The sequence below is a fragment of the Pieris napi genome, chromosome 1, assembly GCF_905475465.1.
Source record: "Pieris napi chromosome 1, ilPieNapi1.2, whole genome shotgun sequence".
Classification (NCBI taxonomy): domain Eukaryota; kingdom Metazoa; phylum Arthropoda; class Insecta; order Lepidoptera; family Pieridae; genus Pieris; species Pieris napi.
The window spans coordinates 8,023,194-8,044,396 of record NC_062234.1 but is presented as its reverse complement, the minus strand read 5'-3'; the positions used below and the strand labels follow the sequence as shown (position 1 = coordinate 8,044,396).

General features: G+C 31.4%; 3 protein-coding genes across 14 annotated transcripts; 2 read left to right on the top strand and 1 right to left on the bottom strand.

The window, feature by feature from the left end:
• The first annotated feature begins 2,931 nt into the window (after positions 1 to 2,931).
• LOC125051681 (F-box/LRR-repeat protein 14-like) lies at positions 2,932 to 6,292 on the top strand. The gene is made up of 3 exons (XM_047652186.1): positions 2,932 to 3,143; positions 3,433 to 5,166; positions 5,280 to 6,292. Exons 1-3 carry the CDS (start codon positions 3,126 to 3,128, stop codon positions 5,526 to 5,528), a joined length of 2,001 nt encoding a protein of 666 aa, XP_047508142.1. The 5' UTR covers positions 2,932 to 3,125; the 3' UTR covers positions 5,529 to 6,292.
• A 3-nt stretch (positions 6,293 to 6,295) lies between these two features.
• LOC125051629 (heat shock factor protein) lies at positions 6,296 to 14,980 on the bottom strand. Of its 12 annotated transcripts, none has more exons than XM_047652137.1 (11): positions 14,741 to 14,980; positions 13,828 to 14,286; positions 13,548 to 13,745; positions 13,250 to 13,448; positions 12,550 to 13,036; positions 12,339 to 12,398; positions 12,020 to 12,125; positions 10,496 to 10,567; positions 10,307 to 10,379; positions 9,601 to 9,678; positions 6,296 to 8,805 (listed from the first exon to the last, which is right to left on the bottom strand). In XM_047652137.1, the coding sequence occupies exons 1-11, from the start codon at positions 14,843 to 14,845 to the stop codon at positions 8,639 to 8,641; spliced, it is 2,004 nt and encodes a 667-aa protein (XP_047508093.1). In that variant the 5' UTR covers positions 14,846 to 14,980; the 3' UTR covers positions 6,296 to 8,638. The 12 variants fall into 12 exon arrangements, 11 of the variants coding, with proteins under 11 accessions (XP_047508093.1, XP_047508046.1, XP_047508056.1 ...); XM_047652090.1 differs by having other exon boundaries at positions 12,550 to 13,150; positions 14,741 to 14,978; XR_007117321.1 differs by having other exon boundaries at positions 8,734 to 8,805; positions 9,601 to 10,003; positions 12,550 to 13,150; positions 14,741 to 14,978.
• A 3,479-nt stretch (positions 14,981 to 18,459) lies between these two features.
• LOC125050998 (probable very-long-chain enoyl-CoA reductase art-1) lies at positions 18,460 to 21,102 on the top strand. Its single transcript, XM_047651117.1, has 5 exons — positions 18,460 to 18,787; positions 18,862 to 19,220; positions 19,415 to 19,631; positions 19,927 to 20,119; positions 20,877 to 21,102. The coding sequence occupies exons 1-5, from the start codon at positions 18,782 to 18,784 to the stop codon at positions 21,002 to 21,004; spliced, it is 903 nt and encodes a 300-aa protein (XP_047507073.1). The 5' UTR covers positions 18,460 to 18,781; the 3' UTR covers positions 21,005 to 21,102.
• Positions 21,103 to 21,203: the final 101 nt, after the last annotated feature.

Here is a 21,203-nt window from a genome sequence, read left to right as displayed (position 1 = left end):
CGAATTTCTTCTACACTGATTGATACACCTATTGCTTTCTGTGGAGACGCAATCGCGGAAGTAGTCTAACTAACTAGGAAAAAAGGTAATTATAGGTAATGTTAAATGAAATAATCGCGCTGAAGAAGATTACCCCTCACTACAACCTACTGAAGAATCCTTACTTCGCGTCACGTGTAGATATAGTATATATATATACAGATTAAAATTGAGGCTAAAAAGTACGTTAATAAATAAGACCGTCAACGTATAATTAAGATTATATATTATTTTATACTGTTATCGGTATAAAATAATATAGAATCTTAATATGTTTTAGTCAAGTATAGACGAGTGACCGAGAGGTATTGCATTAGGTATCCCTAGAGCCAACAGTAGTCGCAGCATCCCGCGCCACCCGCGGGACACATTACGAAAGTACTAGACTCTACTAGATCAATACCTTAAGTTAACAACATTATATCGTTCAAACACGTACATTGTTGTTTCTTTTTTAAATTATAGTTTATTGTAACCATAGTGACATGGTAGATAAAGGGCATAAATTCATTATTATAATAAATACGATTGTCCATTGGTGATTTTTTGTGCATTCAAATTTAAAATTTCAATTAAAATGGATATACAGTGCTTGAATTGCTTATACATATTTTGGATAGCTCGCATCAAACAGATCAATTGTTAATATACATACAAATACATTGCATACCTTGTGCAAAAAACGCGAGAGCACGAAAATGTTTATGGGCTAAAAAAAATATCAACAATTCATATACATTTTTAGTTAATTATCAACGTCATGAATGTAGTAAGTGCACGCTTGGACAAAATTAAACGAACTTCCGATGTGTGTGTGCCAAACCGCGACGTACGCCAGTCTCGTCGCTGATAAAACGTTGATATTAGGGCGCTACAGCCGCAGCACAGCCTGTCCATCACCCGCCACTTTAGACCTTCCGGTGACATGCTCGTTAATTTTTAGCCAGTTGCCGTTGGTAAACGCTGCAGCCTAAATGACAATGACGTATTTCAACACTTCTTTGCACTGCGCCGTTTAATTACCTTGCAGTATAACGAACGTTACATGAGTTAGAACTAAGGAATAGGTATTACTATGAAATTATAAAAAGCAAGTACGGCAGTACTTAATTATACCTACATTTGATTTCGTATAAAAACTGTATTTATGCACGAGCTTATTTTAATTTTCTAATATTATTGTATTATAGCGTAGAACTAACGGGCGCACGAAGTTAAATTATAATAAAAAAGGGCCGAGGATTTAATTGGTGACAGTTATTTGATACTTACGTTTAAGAGACCTCGGTTTTGCCTGCTTTCGCCTGGACATCTCAATATTATGTTTATTTCCTTTTAAATCACTCTTTTCTGTTCTCTGCAATGTTCCCACATCTGAACCTCACTTTAGTTCATTGACAATCATTAAATAACCGTTACACAACTTTAGAAACATATGAAAGTTTTTCGGAATAAGTACGCATGCTTTTCTCGTGAAAATTTCACTAGAAAACACAGCTTTCACCCCGCCAACTCTGAGCTTACTGGCGCCCAACAAGTGGCAATAACAATATTATTTCCTGCCGCGCAAACTCACATAAGTCGGAGATATCCGTATGTTTCTTGCACCCATTGCGTGAGTAAGGGTGTGTTTAGGGGCATTGGTGTAATAAACATTCGAAATGTAGTTAGTGTAATTGAACTTTAGACTATGTAGTTATACTACTACAAACATATCATAATACTTTTATTTTGAAAATATAACCTATTCAAGAGTCGAGAATAGAAATTTTAGATTATAATATGTACGTACCTAATTCAAGGGAAAAGTATTTTTTATTTACCTGCCAACATATTCATTAGCTAAGGCGAGTGTTTTAAATTTAAATATAGGTAATGATTAATAATTTATGTTGGAATCTTAACCTGTACTACAAAATAAAAAAATTAAACACTCAAATAAATTGAAAAGTTTCTTGTGGCGTATTGCAATACTTATAGGTATATATTTATTTATTTATTTATGCTTTATTACCTTATTCACAAACATACACATAACAAAAATACAAAAAAAAATATATATATATATACCTATATAGGTTGAGCAAGAAAAGCAGCAGGTTACTGGAACTATGTACCAGGCTCCAATTTATTTTTCAATTAATAATGATTTACATGCAGAAGCGAGTGTATTAGGTATTCAAGGTACGTAGTGTAAATAATTTTATTATTTGTCATAATACTCATAATAAAACCTTTATTAATTAATCCTTATTTTATTATTTTACTTAATCGCTTTTCATTAAGAACTGTATAAGGTTGCTACTTACTAGTCATCTTATTATTTCTATGGTTGTTATTATTAGGTACAAAAAAAATGCCTTGAATCAAATGCATGTCCTCATTGAAAAATATAGTTTAGGTATATAATTATATTGTACCATAATAAATAAAATAAAGCTTAGAAGTAATAATATGACTAATTGTAAGCGATTAAATTTTAGTGAAATAAATGGTTTTGATTCGAGAAGAAACATTACTTTCGATCCTAAAGACATACATAATTATTAATAACCAATTTTACAAAAACATAACTATTCCGAAACCCATCTATAAACTACAAGCAATTATAAAATATATTTTATGGCTTTAATTTTAAAAATATGTAGTAGCTTTCCAAGATTGAAGAGGATCACGAAATTCTGAATACTTTAATAGACAGGGTCTCAGTCTCGTCAGCTCGACGCGAAAAAAATGATATATTTATTGGCTTATAAAGTTTTTTATATCCGACATTTTAAGGCGATTATCAATATAGTTGAATATAATATATTATTGTCTGTGCGATGAATACCAGCTGATTATTGTCATAATAGAACGCTGTCCGGCTGTCACAACATTAAAAATTTAATTGTCGTTCGGAGTTTTTGTTCAGAATCAGTCCTATGACTTTACAATCATCATCGTTTCGGTTTTAAATTTTTATAAAGTGTCATGCAGTTTAGATGTAAATATAAATGTTGTGGGATTTGACAACAAAACAAGCATAATACGGTTGTATAATAAGATGTTAAAGGCAAGTTTAAGTTTTCCGTAAAAAGTTTAAAATGGAATTACCATACGAGGTGAGTACCTTGTGTTTCCTTCCGTATTGCAAAGTGGTTTTTCTTTGTTTGCCTATACTATTTTCACGTGATTTTTTACCACCTTGATACCTACTATCGATTGACGTATCATAATCGAGATCTTCCGGTTTGAGATAAAAAAAAATAAAAAACAAAAGACTTTCTATTTGTTGTTCTAAAAATACATTGCAATTAGAACTCAACGTCTAAAACGCAATGGACAATTTTAATGTTTTATAATCTATATTAATTATATCTTAATAATCATAATTTTTGTTTTTTTCAACAGGTACTAGTGTACATATTTAAGTATTTACCCAAATCGGACCGAAAATCTGCAAGTGAAACATGTCGCTCTTGGTACTTAGCGGCTAACGATTATAGTTTCCTAAAAAATAAAACTGTTATACTATACAAAGCAGATTTAAATGATGAAATTTCTCCACTACAAATCTTTGAAGACTCTGATATTCTTTATGACAACTTTTTATTTTGTGAGGTTGAATTGTCCAATAAATTAAAAAACTTTTGGGATAGAAATGGTGTAAACATAAGATGCCTAACACTACAAAACTGTGATATAAGAGAAAAAGTTTTTGTTAATATTTTACAGAAATGTACAAACTTAGAGATTCTAAATATTGAAAACTGTAAAGACTTGTTTATGTCAGGATGCCTATTAGAAGGAAAAACTGAAGGGCTACTCGCAACTAGTTTAAAGAAATTGAAATGTTTGAGTTTGTCAGGAAATCAATACCTTACAGATGCCTTATTCAGCCGGTTTGTTGAGACAGCTCCTGAATTAGAAGAACTAAATTTATCAGGATGCTCACTGCAGTTTCATTTGGGTCTTGTTAAAAGATTCTATCCTCCGGGATCTAATATATATGATAATCCATCAGAGAGTGTCTTAACATTTTACTTTGTACATCAGTTTTTAACAGCAAGGGCTAAGAATATAAAAAGACTATTGTTTTCTAAGACATTAATTGATGGTGTAGCTCTTAAATCACTAGCAGAAACAGAACACCTAAAACTGCAATATCTTCAAGTACACTCTTGCGATCAACTTACTAATGTTGGCATATCTTCGCTATCAAACTATCAGTTTTGCTTAAGAGAGCTTGATATTGGACTTTGCACAAGAGTAACTGATCAGTCTTTAGTGTATATTTGTAATAATTTAGTAAATCTAGAATGCTTAAACATTCAAAGATGTAGAGCTGTTACAGATTTAGGAGTAGTTGAATTACAGAAACTAAAGAAGCTTAAGCAACTGAATATATCCCAATGTGATCTTATCAGCAAAGAAGGTATTGAGAAAGGTATCTGTTCTTATGAAAATACTATTTTGGAAGAGTTAGATATAAATTCTCTTAACTTGGAACAGAGTGGTTTGATTATGATTTCTGAAAAGTTACCTAACCTCCGTATGCTAGATATCAGCTATTGTTTCAATGCAGTGACAGACACTTCAATCCAACTTATTTTCAAGAATCAAATATATTTGCACACTTTAAAGTTAAGTCATTGTGATAAAGTATCTGATGCTGGCCTTACGGGTATGGGTAAAGTGGAAACAGAAGGGCAAGAAGATGGTAATATAACATCAAATTATGATAGCTCCATAACAAACAACAAGATCTATCTTGGCTCGAGGGCTGAAGAAGAAATTGTGCGAGATGCCAGACGGAAATATGAAGTCATGCTTTTGTGTGAAAAATTATCCATGGAATCATATAGTGGATATTCTTTGGCACGCTTTAGGAGCCTCAGAGACTTAAATATAAGTGGCTGTAATAGAATAACAGATGTAAGTCTAACATATGCCTTTTCATTTAAAGAACTTGTGTGTCTTAACCTTAGCCGATGTCAACAAATAACTCATGAAGGGATAATGCATCTAGTCAAAAACTGCCCTAGTATTGAATATTTTAATCTGACAGACTGTTATAACTTAAAAGATGATGCTGTAATTGAAATTGTCAGAGGGCTCAAGAGATTGAGGCACTTGGAATTAAGGGTATGTATTGTTAAAATTTGCTAAAAAGAAACACTATTAGTTGGAATTTTGGTAATTGAATAATGGTTTATTTTTCAACTCAATTTTACATTAAATATTTTTTTTAATTACAGGGTTGCAATCAATTAACAGACACAACAATTCAAGGAATTATCAGTAATTGCAAGAAGTTAACATTTCTTGATGTTCAGGGTTGTCGTAATATGTCGGCAGAACTAGTTTGTACATTAGGAATGCAATTGCCAACCCTCCATACAGTACTTTTCTCAAAACCAGGTCCCTACATTGATGATGGCGTTAAAAATAGATCAACAGCACCAACTTTTTTACCTACCCTAATGCGTAAATTACGTATTCATTAGTTTAAAAATTCATTGAATTATAATGACATGCATGTGACTTTCATGTCTCAAAAAAATTGTATGTAGTCGTGATAGTGGACTAATAAAAATGTCTGGAAATTTTTGTCATAAAATGTAGCTAACGGATTTTATTTTTTAGAAAATGTCTAAATAGACAAGTAATCTAGATAAATTAGCCACTCTAGAAAAGTTTTGTGCAATACAAATTAAACTAAATTTTGTGTGAATGTAAAAATTTGTGTTAAAATATTAATAAAAGATAGTTATATTTTTGTGGCAAGCTCCTCGAAAACGTATACTCATATAATGAGAAATAAAGTTAATTAGGTATATACTTAACTGTATTTCAGAACATAAATATAATAATTTAAAGTATTAAAATAATGATTGTAAGGTCTAATAAAATTCTCCCACATCAAACGAAATATAATCACTGTTAAAAATATTAGGAAACACCATGGGTTCCCATTATAACCCAATACAAGTACAACTTTATTGCCAGTAGTCAATATTTCACGTCAATTTGGAATCATCCCCTACTAAATGTATCTGGGGTATGTGGGCTCCATTTCAGGATCAGAGAAGAGAGTACACACTAAAATTACTTCCGGTACTTCCATCGTCATTTGAGAGGTCACTTTCGCATTTTACAGGGAAACCGAAGACGAAATTCCTTAACTGGAACCGCTTATTTAAGATTAACTTTTAATTAATTAACAGTGTTAATATTTTTAATAAATAATGGAAGGAATAATAAAACTCAATACTTGTTTCATTACATTATATTTAAAAATAACTAACTTAATTTATGCCTATGCATCTGTATATTATACCAACAGCATATTTTGTTCATATCTTTAGTAAGCTAATCATGATACAAAAAAAATTTAATTAACACAAAATAAGAAAAGGTGTTTTCGTATCATCTGAAATGATTGTCTATCATATTAACGAGATGGCGCTATGAAAGTAATTCGTACACAAGTTTTATACATATTTTTTGAAAATAGATCTATGAGCAATTTGATTTATTTGGGTTTAAGGCATCTTAAGACAAAATGTATAAAATTTTTTTTACATAATACTCATAAATATAATTTTATACACCATTATATACAGGAAAATTACAGATAACATAACCAAATTAATTCAGATGTAAACACCCAATAAACTCTTGAAAATTTTAACAATGGTTGCAAATCAGAATTTAACATTCTTCTAATTATAGAACTTATAAGTAAAATCTTAGGGGATACAGCACAAACTAGCAGTTTCACTGCCAGACATTTCAGATATAAATGTATAAAACAACTGCTGTTACAAATCTATAATAGTACATAAATGCAAATAATGTAATTAAACGGAAAATGTACAAATTCCTTACAAGTAATATTATAAACGTGAAATTAGGGATGCATCCGATACCGATACCGATATATCGGCGATACTTTGGGTTTGCCGATATATCGGTATCGGCGATATTTTGATTGCCGATACAACGATACTTTTCAAATTTCGCGCTTTAAAAAAAGTAATGTAAACGCGCATCTTGTTTGATCCGGGGTGTGGGAAACGAGGCTCGGACTATCTATGCCCCTCACACCCGCTTAGTCTCCGCGTATTCTATTTCGCTAGACACTTTAGTTGGTTTTTAACTGCTATCGCGCGTAGTATTTTCTCAATACCAAATTAAATAAAATACAGAATTACAAAAATCTTATCAATGTTAATTTTAATTATGAACAGTTATTTATTTTAATTTAACTATTACTCTTAATTCTTAATTTTATTTACCCAACCTTTAATCTTATTCAAAGTTTGTGACTGTTTATATTTTATAATAAAAAAAAATTAAAAACTTTAATCAAACTTGATATATTTTACCTTAATTTAATTTGAATTCAATAAGCATTAGTATCGGTATCGGAATCGGCGATATTTCTATAAGAGTATCGGTATCGTATCGGCAAAAAGGCGTATCGATGCATCCCTACGTGAAATACTTTATTCCTGTATTTGTTGTTTTATGTGAATGGCACGAAATGCTCAATAATGCAATATTGTCTTGTTAAATACACATGTAGGCATAACTTTCCTATGGGAAGTATTTTTAATATATATGTAGGAAACAATAACTGTTGCAATAACAGATAGCGCCACAAACTTTTCAATAGACAACTTCAAAATGTTGCTTATATCTCCATCTATTTCACAAATAAGATTTAAATTTCATGCTTTCAAACTTGTCTCATTTCGATTATTATTAATGCGGTTTCTAATGGACTAATGTTTCTTAATAGCCACTAAAACTACAACATAGATACAAACTGTAGATAAAGTCCACATTTCATATTGGTTGTATAAAAATAATTGTTTTCTTTAAGGCCCCAGCAGAAATTTTAAAAAATTGTACTGTAATGCCTAGTACTATATCTACAAAAATCTATGCTAAATTAACAGTATGGTATTTACACCTAACAATCGGCACACGAATCTGAATAATAAATTCACTCAAAAAAATAACTTAGCTGAGAATATTTCGCATCGATAACCTAGGAATATTCTTATTTTGTAAATGTACATGACGTGCCCAGTCTATAAACTCTCAATGCTGACGGTACGTATGTTATGCTTATGATATTTTTGAAAGATAATAAAGGCAATACAGTTTCTATGTTTAAAATATTTAAGTAGGTATTGTGTGTGGTTTTCTTCAGTACTTCGCGATCACATTGAATTTTTAAAATTAATTTAGGCTAACGTTTTAAAACTGAAACTAGCCATCTGTTTACATTGGATATTTTTCATCGCATTTCTATAGAAGGTAATGCTAAATGAAATATGATCAGACTTTCTTACACTGTATATACATAAGTCTATATAAAGGAGGTGTAAAATATAGCACGGTATTTCAGGACAGCTTTAACTATAGCCTCCTTTGTATAAATTTGAGTCCGAGATGTTCTTTCTGTTTACAGTGCCTTCAAATTATCTGATCCAATAGTCAAAACTTTCATATTAAAAAACAGATGGCGTTCGTGAGCACGCCACTGGCACTGGGTCAGATAACTTTTAGGTACTATACTAAGAACAACTCGTGCATTATGTTTTCAGTGTTTTAAAACAAAGGATGGCGAACGAAGTTCGATTTGCGGTGTATTAAGGGTGGATCTACTCGGGCTCGGTGACATGGAATTATCTGCATCCAAATCTGGTATTGAAATGTCTTCAAAGTCTGGAATATTCCCTGTATACGAGATTAACTGATTCCCTTCAGCTGAAAGTTGCCCAAGAAAAAGATTAGTATGTTATTTGTTTGACTACACTATTCAACAGTCTACATTAACCTAGTATAGAGACACCAAAGACTATACTCATCGATATCGTGTCTAATACGTTGATACAAAAACCATAATATAAATATCCAAGCATAAATAGAGCTCTATTGCCATAAAATAGTACACTAGACATTTTCTCAATAAGTTAAAAATGTTTCATTATTTTGGAGGAGTTTACGTTCACTCTGACTAAAGCATGCAAATATTGCATTGATTGTGTAGACTCAAACAAGATTATCGACACTAGACTATAACTATTTCAAATTAAGCAATAGGGTATATAAATAATAGCTTTCAAATATACTGAAAAGCAGGCTTAAGCATTAAATATAAATCTCTTAAAGAATAACTACCTTATTCATACAAACTAAATCTCCGGCTTTGATTGAAATAAACATAAAAATACCTTTGCTAACACAGTGCAATAACACTGAGTTTCTATGAATAAGGGTAAATTTGTAATACTATTATATAAAAAGTCAAAAATGTACGCTTTAATTATATAAAAAATTATATTTATTATAACCGTAGTTATTTAGTAAGTGATAACGATTTCACTACACATAAAACCTTCCCCTAACATACCTTGGGCGCACATGCGTAAAAGCTAACTGAAGATATGCTTCAGTAGCTGAAATGACATGCGTTTGGGCTTCTTAAGCTTAATTCTAATTACGTGCAAATAAACCACATACCTACGCGAACAAATAAAATTATATAATAATAATTACTACCATCATCCTCATTGAAAGGGCTCTGGACGCGAGTCTCGTCACAGGTTACATTTGAAATCTCACCTTTCATCTTCTTCGCTTTAATTAACAATAAAAACAATTAACATAACCCCACTAAATTAACCTTTGAACTGATAACGGTTCAAATCATGTTCAAATCATGGCCTGTTAAATACTATCTCTAGCCTATGTGACAAAAGGATGTGTACAGATAATAATCGCACATGTTTATGAAACCTAACTTATGTCTACAAAGTTCACCAAGAATTAACATCCGATATAGGATCGTGCAGCGTCAGGTGTGATAATCTTGTGAGATGAAGTAGTTACTTTGCCGGTTGTGATGTTTCGCTGTTACCAATCAGCCAATCAAAATCAATCATCGGATACTGTTTGGATGTATCTACAATTTAACATAAAAACAACTGAAATAAACTAAACAATACTTTTTCCTTCGAGGATAAGATCGTTGATCTGGAAAGTTCTGAACCTGTTATTGCAAAAAGTAGGCCACACGTATGACATCAATAATACTTTTATACAAATTTAGAGATCTTGACTTCCAACATGGTTCTCATAATAATTAATCTACAATTTGTACCAGCTATCTACACTATATTCATTTTAGGTATTACGATATGAAAACTAAGACCATAATGAATGTTCGTATATAAATTGCAGTCAAGTCACATACCCTCTAACTTACCATTGGTAGCTTTAGCTCGTTCATCGGTTGCATTGTAAGACAACCCGTAGAATGGGTCATCTGATCCAAACAACTGAAAAATTAAAGTAAAACATTTTAATCATTCACAGTCCATTTGCATTACGATCTTTACAAAATTTATTACAGATCGTAAAAGATAAATTAATATTGTTCAAAATCTGTTATTACATGTCCATTTTGTATGTGCTCATTCAAAGATGGGTTGAAAGACATCGTTGTTTGCAAGCTTGTATCAGGAGTCTACGGACAATAGTACATACGTCACTTAAATTCTAATAAAATAGCCGTCGAATTCTAGTAAAATTGCCGTCGAGTCTAGTTGTATTAGACAAAAATATGTTATTTCTATAACACTTATCGGTCTGTCCTACTAATATCAGCCGTGAAGTTGGTTATATGGCTGCCACTTCTGCCCCTTTCAAGTATCCTATGTAAGAAGACACCTAAAAGATTTAGTTATACACATGAGATACTGCCTTGCTATATTCCTGTAATATTTATTGAGAAGTGCAAGTTTCACAATTCAATATATAATCTTATTATAATTAAAAACAAAACTTGAAACTGTTCTGTACACCTAATCTCATATTATATCTCGTATATAAAATTGGAATACCAAAACGATTCAAAATATCCGACAAAAAATCAATCTGTATTGTACATCTTTTTTGCCCCCTTCTGACAGCGATAGCGATTCCAACATTTTTGTATGAAAGTTTGATGTAGTTCTCTCAATATCCCTATCGCCGATGTCGCAACCTTGGAATCTCGCGAAACAAAATCTCATTATTGGGATAGGGATCGCTGACAGTTTGGTTACGGGCCGCGCAATCACACGAAAATTTACTCGTCATCTTATATTCACCTTTAAATTTATTAGAATCAATCCTAAAAGAACAAAAGTATTGTATGAACTATTCGAGTAAAACACTCTTGTGGTATAATTAAAGCACACTACTTTTTTACGTAAATATGTAAAAAAATATCTTAATGTTACGAATGATTAAACTTCCACTATAAAAAGATTAAACAGACACACTAATTTGTGAATGTACTCTATTTTTGTGTAGTAGCGATTATATTAAATACCAAAACCCCTAGACAAAATTCTAAAATAAATTATGTTTTATAATTTCTTTAAATAAAGCAAAATCTAATTATGCATTGCACAGATTATATCGACCCAACCCTAATCAATCCACACAAATATAATATGATATAAATACTATCTATATCGATACGATAATTATATGTACAATCCGGTCGCGGGACAACAACATGGGCGAGAGAGCGGTGTGAGGAAGTGGAGTGGTAGTAGGTCGCACAAGGCTTCGCACGCGGCTCCTACACGTTAGGTGCAACGTGACTCGCGCCAGGAGCGCCAACATCACCGCGTAATACGTCACTGTTTACACCGGTGCACGTTTGTGTGCGTTATGTCAGTACTCGGTATTCGCAATCACACTACATCTTGAAATAAAGGCGGCACATCAAAATTTTTGTTGTGCAATTTATAAAGTAGTATAGACAAGGATAATTACTATCACTACAACTTACCGAATTCTTACTTAATAAAAATTTGTATTATAACTAATGTACTGTCTCAAATACAAATATATATTTTTCGTATACATATATGTTAAAGATACAAAATGTAAAAATATATAATTAAATAGTATACATAACACTTACCCCTAGCAATGTGTTGGTGTCAAATGAATAAGAATCATTTCTTAGGAGATCCCGCAAAGATTCCAGATCACTTTGCATTGTGTCTAAATGGTCATCAATATCGTTCCTATAAAAAAGAATAACATATATTTGTATGATTAAGTATCAACAACATTTTTAACATATGTAACCTACCAAGCATTTTAAAGGTCAGACTATTGTAAATACTTTTTGAATTTGTATCAAAATTTGAGAATTTCGTACTAAAGTCTCAATAAATATTTATAATAGACTACTACAGCAACACATTTTCAAATAATTAGGATTAGTTTTCACATACTTGTTTGAATTTGATGCAAAAAGAGAATAATCCTCTCGATTGTGGTTGTCCCTCCTACACCTGAATATTGAAATTTTCTATTACTAAATAATTAAAAATTGCATGAAGTATCAGAACAAATCAGTTCTGTACTAATTTTTTATTTGACTCCCTCAGAGCATCATAATTATTGAATTAATGATGAATCAAAAGACACACTAGAAATACTCACATTGTTTGTAACTTATTGAGGTTTGGATTGTTGTGTACTGTAGCCAAGGTCATGTTATTCCAATCAAAATCATCTTGAAGTTCAGTCTTTATATCAGCTAAATTAAAATTGTTTGTATTATCTTTGGATTTCTTAGCTTTTTTCTCTGTACTACTTGGCTGCTGAACCTGTTCAGCACTTTCAACCTTAATATTAATTCCTCCTAGCATCTTGTCTTTTAATGTGGACATAACTAAATCATTTCCATTAAGTTCATTGAAATTATTTATGTCATCAGTCCCACCAGCTCCAGCATCACTTATAGAATCATCACTTGCAAATATTTCAGCAGGAAGCTTAAAATCAGCAGATGGATTTATTGTATTATAATTGTTTAATGTTATGTTGTTTATATTCTTTGTGTTGGACACATTTTTCTTGCAGGTTCTTGTTTTAGGTTTTGAAGTGCTTGGTACAGTAACAAAAATTTGTTCCATTGCAGTTTGACCTATTGGAGATGCAGAAGTAATTATAGGTGATGGTGAAGTTACAATTGGTTGAGCGTTCGGACTTCTTAACATGCCATTGGTAAAATTGTTGGGATACCGTAGTCTTATTCCATCTAAATATGTTAGAAGCAGAAAAGGTAGAATGTATTTTTAACAAAACATTAACATATAAATTTTATTTCATTTGTAATATACATATATTAAAATATAACCTGTTTCAGTATCTTCATCGTCCTCCATTGTAACATGGTATTGAGTGGGTAATGTTGTACCATCAGTATTGCCAGAATTGTTAATAGGTACAGGTGATAAATTAACGGTTACAAAGCCAGTTGCATCTAATGAGTCTTGTGAAGGATCATTATTTAGAATATCGTCATGTGCTAATTCATGAATTGTTGGTCCATCCTCCTAAAATATAAAATAACAATTTACAATTATAAAAATCTGGTTTTTTTATTTAACATTTATGTATTTATAACATACAGTATAACAATTAATATTACAAACCAAATTATCCTCATTTGTCTCTTCTAATAAGTTTTCTTTATCTAGTTTAATATTCTTAATTGTCCCTGGGTATGCATCACTGACATTGTGAGCTGCACTATTTATCATTAATTGATAGGGTCTCTTTACACCTACATTGTTACCACTAGCCGCTGGTGCTCTAGCTGGCTGAACTAGTGACATTAAGAATTGAATCAACTGCAAATAAAATTAAGATTATGTACAATATTCTTAAGTAAATTAAAATTACAATTTATGGTATGTTAGCAATTTTACTGACATTGTTTACAATTTGTTGTTGTTTTATATGTTTTTGTCTAAGTATGGCTACTTCCCTCCACAAAGCTTCATTCTCCTGTTTCATTGCACTAAATTTTGCATCTAGACTTTCCTGTTTTCCTTTCATTTGTTTAACATCAGCTAACACTTTATTCATAAGCTCTGGTTTTATGATAATTTTTTCTCCACCTTCACTATTTGCAACAATTGATTTAGGATTTGCAATCTTTCTTTTGATATGTTCAAGTAAATAAGCGTGACCTCTCATGAAGCAAGGATGTGAAAACTCAATTTCATCTTTCTCATATCTCAGGCCCCCATTTTCAACAGATGTAATTTTATGAAAACCATACATATTTAGCTGTCGAATGAAGCTTGCCATATTATTGTGTTTATAGTATAAAGGTAGCAACTCCCGGGCAAAATCAGCTTGATTTTTTATAACAAAAGTCTTTCCTCCCTAGAAAATGTACATACTCATAAAATTATATGAACTAATAAAAACATAATTTAATAAAAAATTTAATTCTTTAAAATTAATTATTGCCTTATATTTCTTTAGTTTTAATAGCTATATATGAAAACAAATGTTTTTTAACAACACTTAACTAAAAAATCAAATATGTATAGACATAATCTAGTATAGCTGCTTTAGATGTCAGAAAAAGTGATCTTTTAGATAATTCTTGTTTATTAGCATTTCCAGTCCTTAAGCATGGTATAAAACGTGACACGAAACTATTTATTTATTTCATTCCCAATGACGTTGTTGTCGTCACCTGGTTGTCTTAAATAGAAAGGATGTACTTTTCAATAGCTACTATAAAAAAATATAGACAGTTTATTTTTCTTTGTAACTACTTAATGTGTTATATAACAGTTTTATGGTTTATTTACAACAGAAATATGCTTACAGGACTCCACGATATCAGATGGTTGGTCTCTGAATCATTGACCAGTTTCCACAATTTTCCCAAAAAAGCTGGGACACTGGCTCCTATTTCTACTACAGAACGCATTTTGAATACTTGAAACTGTATATAACAAAGTATTTGAATAGTATTTTTAGTGTAAATTATTTATTATGATGAAATACGCATAACTATGCACGATTCGCCATTTAATACACTTAACACTCACACATTAACAAAAACAACTATCTGTCAATGTACATTGTACAATGTACCATCTACGGTCTACCAACAAAAAAACATTTTTTTTTTAAAGTTACATAATTTTAATAATATTGGAAAAAGCTAGGTATGCTCCTGAAAAATACAAATGTTTGGTCCTTAAAAACAATCCAATTTATTGTTGAATAAAATTTAGCAATAGAGTTAATATTTTTATATAATCTCATTCGGTAATATTCTAATTATGAAATGAAATACAGACTTTTATTGGCATATTTTATTTTCATACTTCTGTAAGACTATTAAAAATTAAATTAAAGCATTATTCTCCTAACAAAACGATGCTTTTAAACAATTTTTTGATTATTAAAGTACAATGTGTCCCGACCAAGGAGGTTTCAATTCAATTTAAGTACACATTATCTGTGGTGAGAGCGCTGGTTCCAAGCCAATAGACCAATAACAGACTTTGTCCATTTTGGCGCTACTGGCGTATAGTGCTTTTCATGAAAGAAGTCCCGCGGTGATTTTTGGAACTAAATTTGACAGGTCGGCAATGTTGTCATTCGTCGATGTTATCAAGTTCGTTTGTTGTGGTAGATTTTTGTGAATTTTTAACTAGCTTAGTGCATTTTGAAGATTGATTACAATGCCAAAAGTTGTAAAAAGTTCGGCTCGAGAAATTATATTAAAGGTGAAAGAGTTCTGTGAAGCGGAATATAAGAATCAAGGTGTTTTAATACCACTAAACAATGTTCGGAAGAGAGTTGCCGCCATAACAGGTACTTTTTAGAGTTGCCATTTAATAATTTTTTGCTGTATTGATGGGACCTTTATGATATAAATTCGTTTTTGCAACAAAATTGAACAAATACATAACGTGATGAAATTAGGTAACTGAAATTAAAACATATATTACATATTACATAAGCATTATAAACTTAAAGTTACTATTATTTTTAATTGTTCATAATTTAATTGCAGGTGTGTCAGAGAAAACTGTAACAAGAATTACAAACGAAGGTAGAACAGCGGCGTGTATTTCGAAAAAAATTGTAACCCAACAATTATGCATTAAAACTCTGAATAAAAAATTGTATTGCTTTTCTTTACCCTATTTTCTCATCTTTTCCCTGTAAGTAGGTAGAGCACCGCTAATATAAGTAAATAAAAATATACTTTTTACATAACAGAAATATTGTTCGAAGTATGCAGAAAATATGTAGTATTATTTGATAAATTACATCTGCTAAATGTAAATAAAATAGGTAAATTTTTTACTCATAAATGGCAACATTACGTCATGCGATTGCAGCGCCGCGTCTGGGGGACTTCTTTCATGAAAAGGACTATACATACAAATTTGAGTAATATTTTGTTGGATTAAAACTTTAGTAGCAAAAATGTCAAGGAACACCGATGATAGTTGATACTGATGAAAATTTAACTCCACCTGACATTCTAGAAACAGATACGAAACTAAAAAAAAAGGGTGCGTGTACTTATGTACGCGCGTAAGAAGTTATACTTACTTCTTTGGCGTTATTAAAAATAGTTTTTGATTGCATGCAAATAATTAATTACAATTGAATAATCAAAGACTGGAAAAGGAGTCATTATAACCTTGTTATTGAATATTATAGAACGTCGCAATCGTCAGAAAATTTATTATTAATTTACTTATTTTAAAAGTAATAAATCAATAAGTATATTTAGAGATTTTCAAAAAACTTTGCAATTTAAAACATTTTTTTAAAAACTGTTGAATTTTTTGAAGTTATACTTCTTTAGGCGCGTTATGAAAAATTTATGAGAGTGAAATTTTACAATGCGCGCACAAGTGATTTAAATTGAATATTTAAACCAATACTAATTAATATTTGTCAAAAAACTGTGCTCATCAACCTTCCTAAGTGCTTCAATACAATTGAGGTTAACTATCCGTATGTATTATTATTATCGAGTAATGTTTTGATTAAAAAAATGACCACATTGTTTAATCAAAACATGTAATTTTTCTGATTTAATCTAGCAAATATAAGGACAAGAGACAAAAAACAATTGATGAATCAGTATAAGTGCACTAAATTTAATACAAAAAAAAAGTTGTCATCTTATCGCTGTGAAACATCAAAAACTGGAGGTGGAACAAAGCCAAACTATTTTTAATAATGCCAAAGAAGTATAACTTCTTACGCGCGCACGTAAGACACGCACGCGCAGTACACTCACCCTTTTTTTTATTCACTTTTCTATTCTCTTATACAACTTGGTTATTTTTATATAAAATAGACTCGATTTTTAAGATAATAATTTGGTATTAATTTACTTCTTCCAAAGTGGTAAAATACGAAATTAAGCGAAAAAACTGGCCTACTACTATGTATAACAAAAGAAAAGCCAGCTTGGATGGAACCTTCCCTTTTTAGTGGAATTTTAATTTGGTATCATGTTACTAGTAAGGATTTTCATTTGAAATATAAATATACTAATAAGAACATAATTACAAGAATCAGTATGAAATAAAACGAATGAATGCTATCCTAAACCAAGAAACTGACTTAAATCAGTTCAAATAATGCACCACTAGATGGCGCTGACGGACTTATAAAACGCGTTACTTCCGTCTTCGTACTATTTTAAATAGCGGAAACTACGTTAATCTGAGTTACTCCCTAGTCGCGCCTAAAGAAGTTTTACTTCAAAAGTCAATCATATGCAAGAGGTTGAAATAAAATAGCAGCGCGGTAACATGGTATGTTTAGGTATTCATCCATGTTTCTATACTCATTAGTTACAGTGACATCCCGTGGCGCGACAGCGTAGTGGGAAAGGGTTATGTAAGATTCACTACTGGGAATACCGTGTATACCCACTTAACCGCAAGATGCTACCACCATAGGCGATATGCGGTAACAGCAGAGCCTTATCTGCTCCTAGACACGTATAACCACTCTACGTCCGCTTCTGCTCGATCAATTTATTTAAAAATCATAGCAGCCCCCTTAGATCAGAGTCGATAATTATTGAAACCAAAAAAAAAATAGTAGGATGAACGCCATTGGAAAAGGAGGAGAATATTATAAAAATTAAAGAAAAATAATTTACGGGCGATCTGAGGTCGGGAAGGGGTAAGGGTGAGTTTATAGGGTAAAAAACGGTTTTTCTCGATTTCCCCCAAAACTAAAAGTCCTATGGAAAAAAGTCAAATGGCAAAGTTGTAGATAATAAAAAGATCTAAAACTTTTGTATTCACACTTTTTTCACATACCCCAAATTTATGTGAAAAATTCAATAAACCAAGTTTTTGGTTTTTTATTTTCATATAGGTCTACCTGATTTACAAACCCCGCATTACAAAATTAATTCAAGTCCAAGCTTTATTATCTGTTACTGTCATATGTAGTTCTGACATTAGAGTAGATCTATGACAATTTACAACAAGATATTGACAATTGACAACTCCATCCGCCTTAGTAATGTATCTGTGATGGATGAAAATTGAAATCTTAATACGTATTACTTATAGCTTATAAATTGTCTATGATACCCCGGTCTTGTCCGATGATTTGGTGTTTTTAATTCTTTAAAATAGAAATTTGCTAAAAAAACTACTTGTGTTTTTACGGAATAAAAACCTATAACTGTATATTTTTCCCTTGTGCGTAGCAATTCCAATTTTAAATTTGCTTGCACGAGTCAATTAAAATTTCTTTTACAATTTCCTCTGTGACCTTTGACTTTATTTGTTCATATTCAATACAGCCACTGTCCAGCAGTTCATGCTAGCGCAATAATTAAGTGATTCGGTATTTTTTTAAGATGGAGGTATGTACAATTCTATATTTACTCAATATTTTATTGATTTAAATCATAAACCATCAAAATTATTTTCTTTTAAGCTTGAAATCCTGAGTGTGTCAGGATCAAAACCTATTGGAAAGGTAAATGTAAACGATTCTGCCACTGTTAAAGACGTTAAACAGAAGATTTATAAAAATTTAAAGAAAAACCTTTATCCGGACAGACAATCAATAAAAACTGAGTTAAAAGGTAGATCATTAAAAGATGAGGCTACATTACAATCTTTAAACATAGTAAATGGTGCCAAGCTCTATCTTCAAGATCTTGGACCTCAAGTGTCTTGGAAGAATGTATTTTTAGCTGAGTATGCAGGCCCATTATTTGTGTACCTTTGGGCGTATCAAAGACCATGGCTTCTGTATGGAGAGCAAACTTCGACACCTGGAACTGTAGCAAGGTATTTATCATAGCTTTTTGATATTTATTCTTTATTTATATTATAGCAAGGTACATCTGAGTTAATCGAAATATGTAGTTTTTTTACTGTCAAAATATTGCATAGTTTTCAGGTTCATATTCAGAGTTAAGACTTAAGATAAAAATATGATAGACTTTCGCAATGTTTTTAAAATTTTTACATATTGTTTACAGTATTGCGGCTATTTGCTGGTCAGTGCACTATGCTAAGAGAGTTCTAGAAACTTTGTTTGTTCACCGTTTCTCACATGGTACTATGCCCCTAAGAAATTTGTTTAAAAATTGTTCATATTATTGGCTGTTTGCATTATACATTGCATATCACATTAACCATCCCTTATACACAGCACCGAGTAACATTTGTGTTTATGTTGGATTAGTTGGATTCACTGTAAGTATATTACTCAATATTATCCTTTTTTAAAATTTTATATTTACATTTTATAATACTATTCATAAATTTATATTACATTCATTAATAAAATTAATTGATTTGGTACATTAATGTCTGAGTTTAACAATATGACACATGTTTTTTTAATGTATGTAAATTGCCAATAAATTTTAGTATTTTTTCTCTAGAGGATCTGAATGTTAACAATAATAATGTGTATATTTGATTTTAGTCTTTCAATTCTATATTGTCCGAGATTTTAAAAATAAAATTTTGTACAACATCATTTTAGATTTGTGAATTGGGTAATTTGAGCATCCATATTTTGCTCAAGAACCTCCGACCACCTGGCACCAAGGTCAGGCGCATTCCTGTCCCAGATAGCAACCCTTTCTCTCAACTCTTCAACTTTGTGTCATGCCCCAATTACACTTATGAGTTTGGATCATGGCTCTTCTTTACAATCCTGACCAAATGTGCTCCAGGTATGTTCTACTCTCCTTTTTTTATTAAACAGTTTTTACTACACCATACTGAAAGGTAAAATATATACTAAGGTCATCTGAATAGACAAGCAGCTGAAGTACCAATCCACCAAATATTGCAATTATTATTGAATTTTCGTACTAACAAATAAACCAGACACAATATATTTAGGTATATTAGGAGAAAAATAAAAACTTTAGAGGTGTCAAGGGACACCCGGATGGAACGAAATTCCTTTCGATTAATTTATATGTTAATTGGTATCATAACAGTATGATAGATTTTCTCGACACCAATCTTACGACGAAAAAAAAAAAAAGCCAACATCACGAGGTGTTCCCAGGCGGTCACCCATCCAAGTACTGACCTCGCCCGACGTTGCTTAACTTCGGTGATCGGACGAGAACCGGTGTATTACAATAGCAAATAGCAAAAAAGTGTCGTGACAACTTTTCGTAAGAATTTTTTCCGTCTAGCCCCCGTTCACAACGCGCGATAAGGAACTTCGTTCCAAAAATTTAAGAAACTATTTGTGTTATGTTGACATCGATAACCCCACAATGGGGAGGAAATTTAGTTGCATGTATTATGTGACATACGTGGCAACACATCTTCAATTTCTTGTTCTAGGACATGATGCTTTCATTTGCCTTAAACCCATATAATAAATCCCTTAGGGCATGTCGTTAGAGTGAAAATCTTAACCAATAAGCTAATGCTGGTCTTAATATGCTAATACATATGCTTTCTTTGCAGCTGGTATATTTGCAGTGGTTGGTTTATACCAGATGTCAGTATGGGCTCTTGGTAAACACCGCAACTACAAGAAGGAATTCTCTGACTACCCCAAGGGTAGAAAAGCTATCTTGCCTTTCATGCTATAAAAACATAATTGTGTAATCTAAAGTTACGTCACATTTTAAGGTCAGCAACATAAAAGTGTAAAGTACGTTTACTTTATTAAATGTGAATGTTTCTGGTAGGCTATCTTTTTTTAATAATTTATTCCTTTAAGTTGTTGAAGGTGAACAAGTTCGTATATTAATGCTATTATAATAGGGTTATTGGTAAGACTGTTTATTA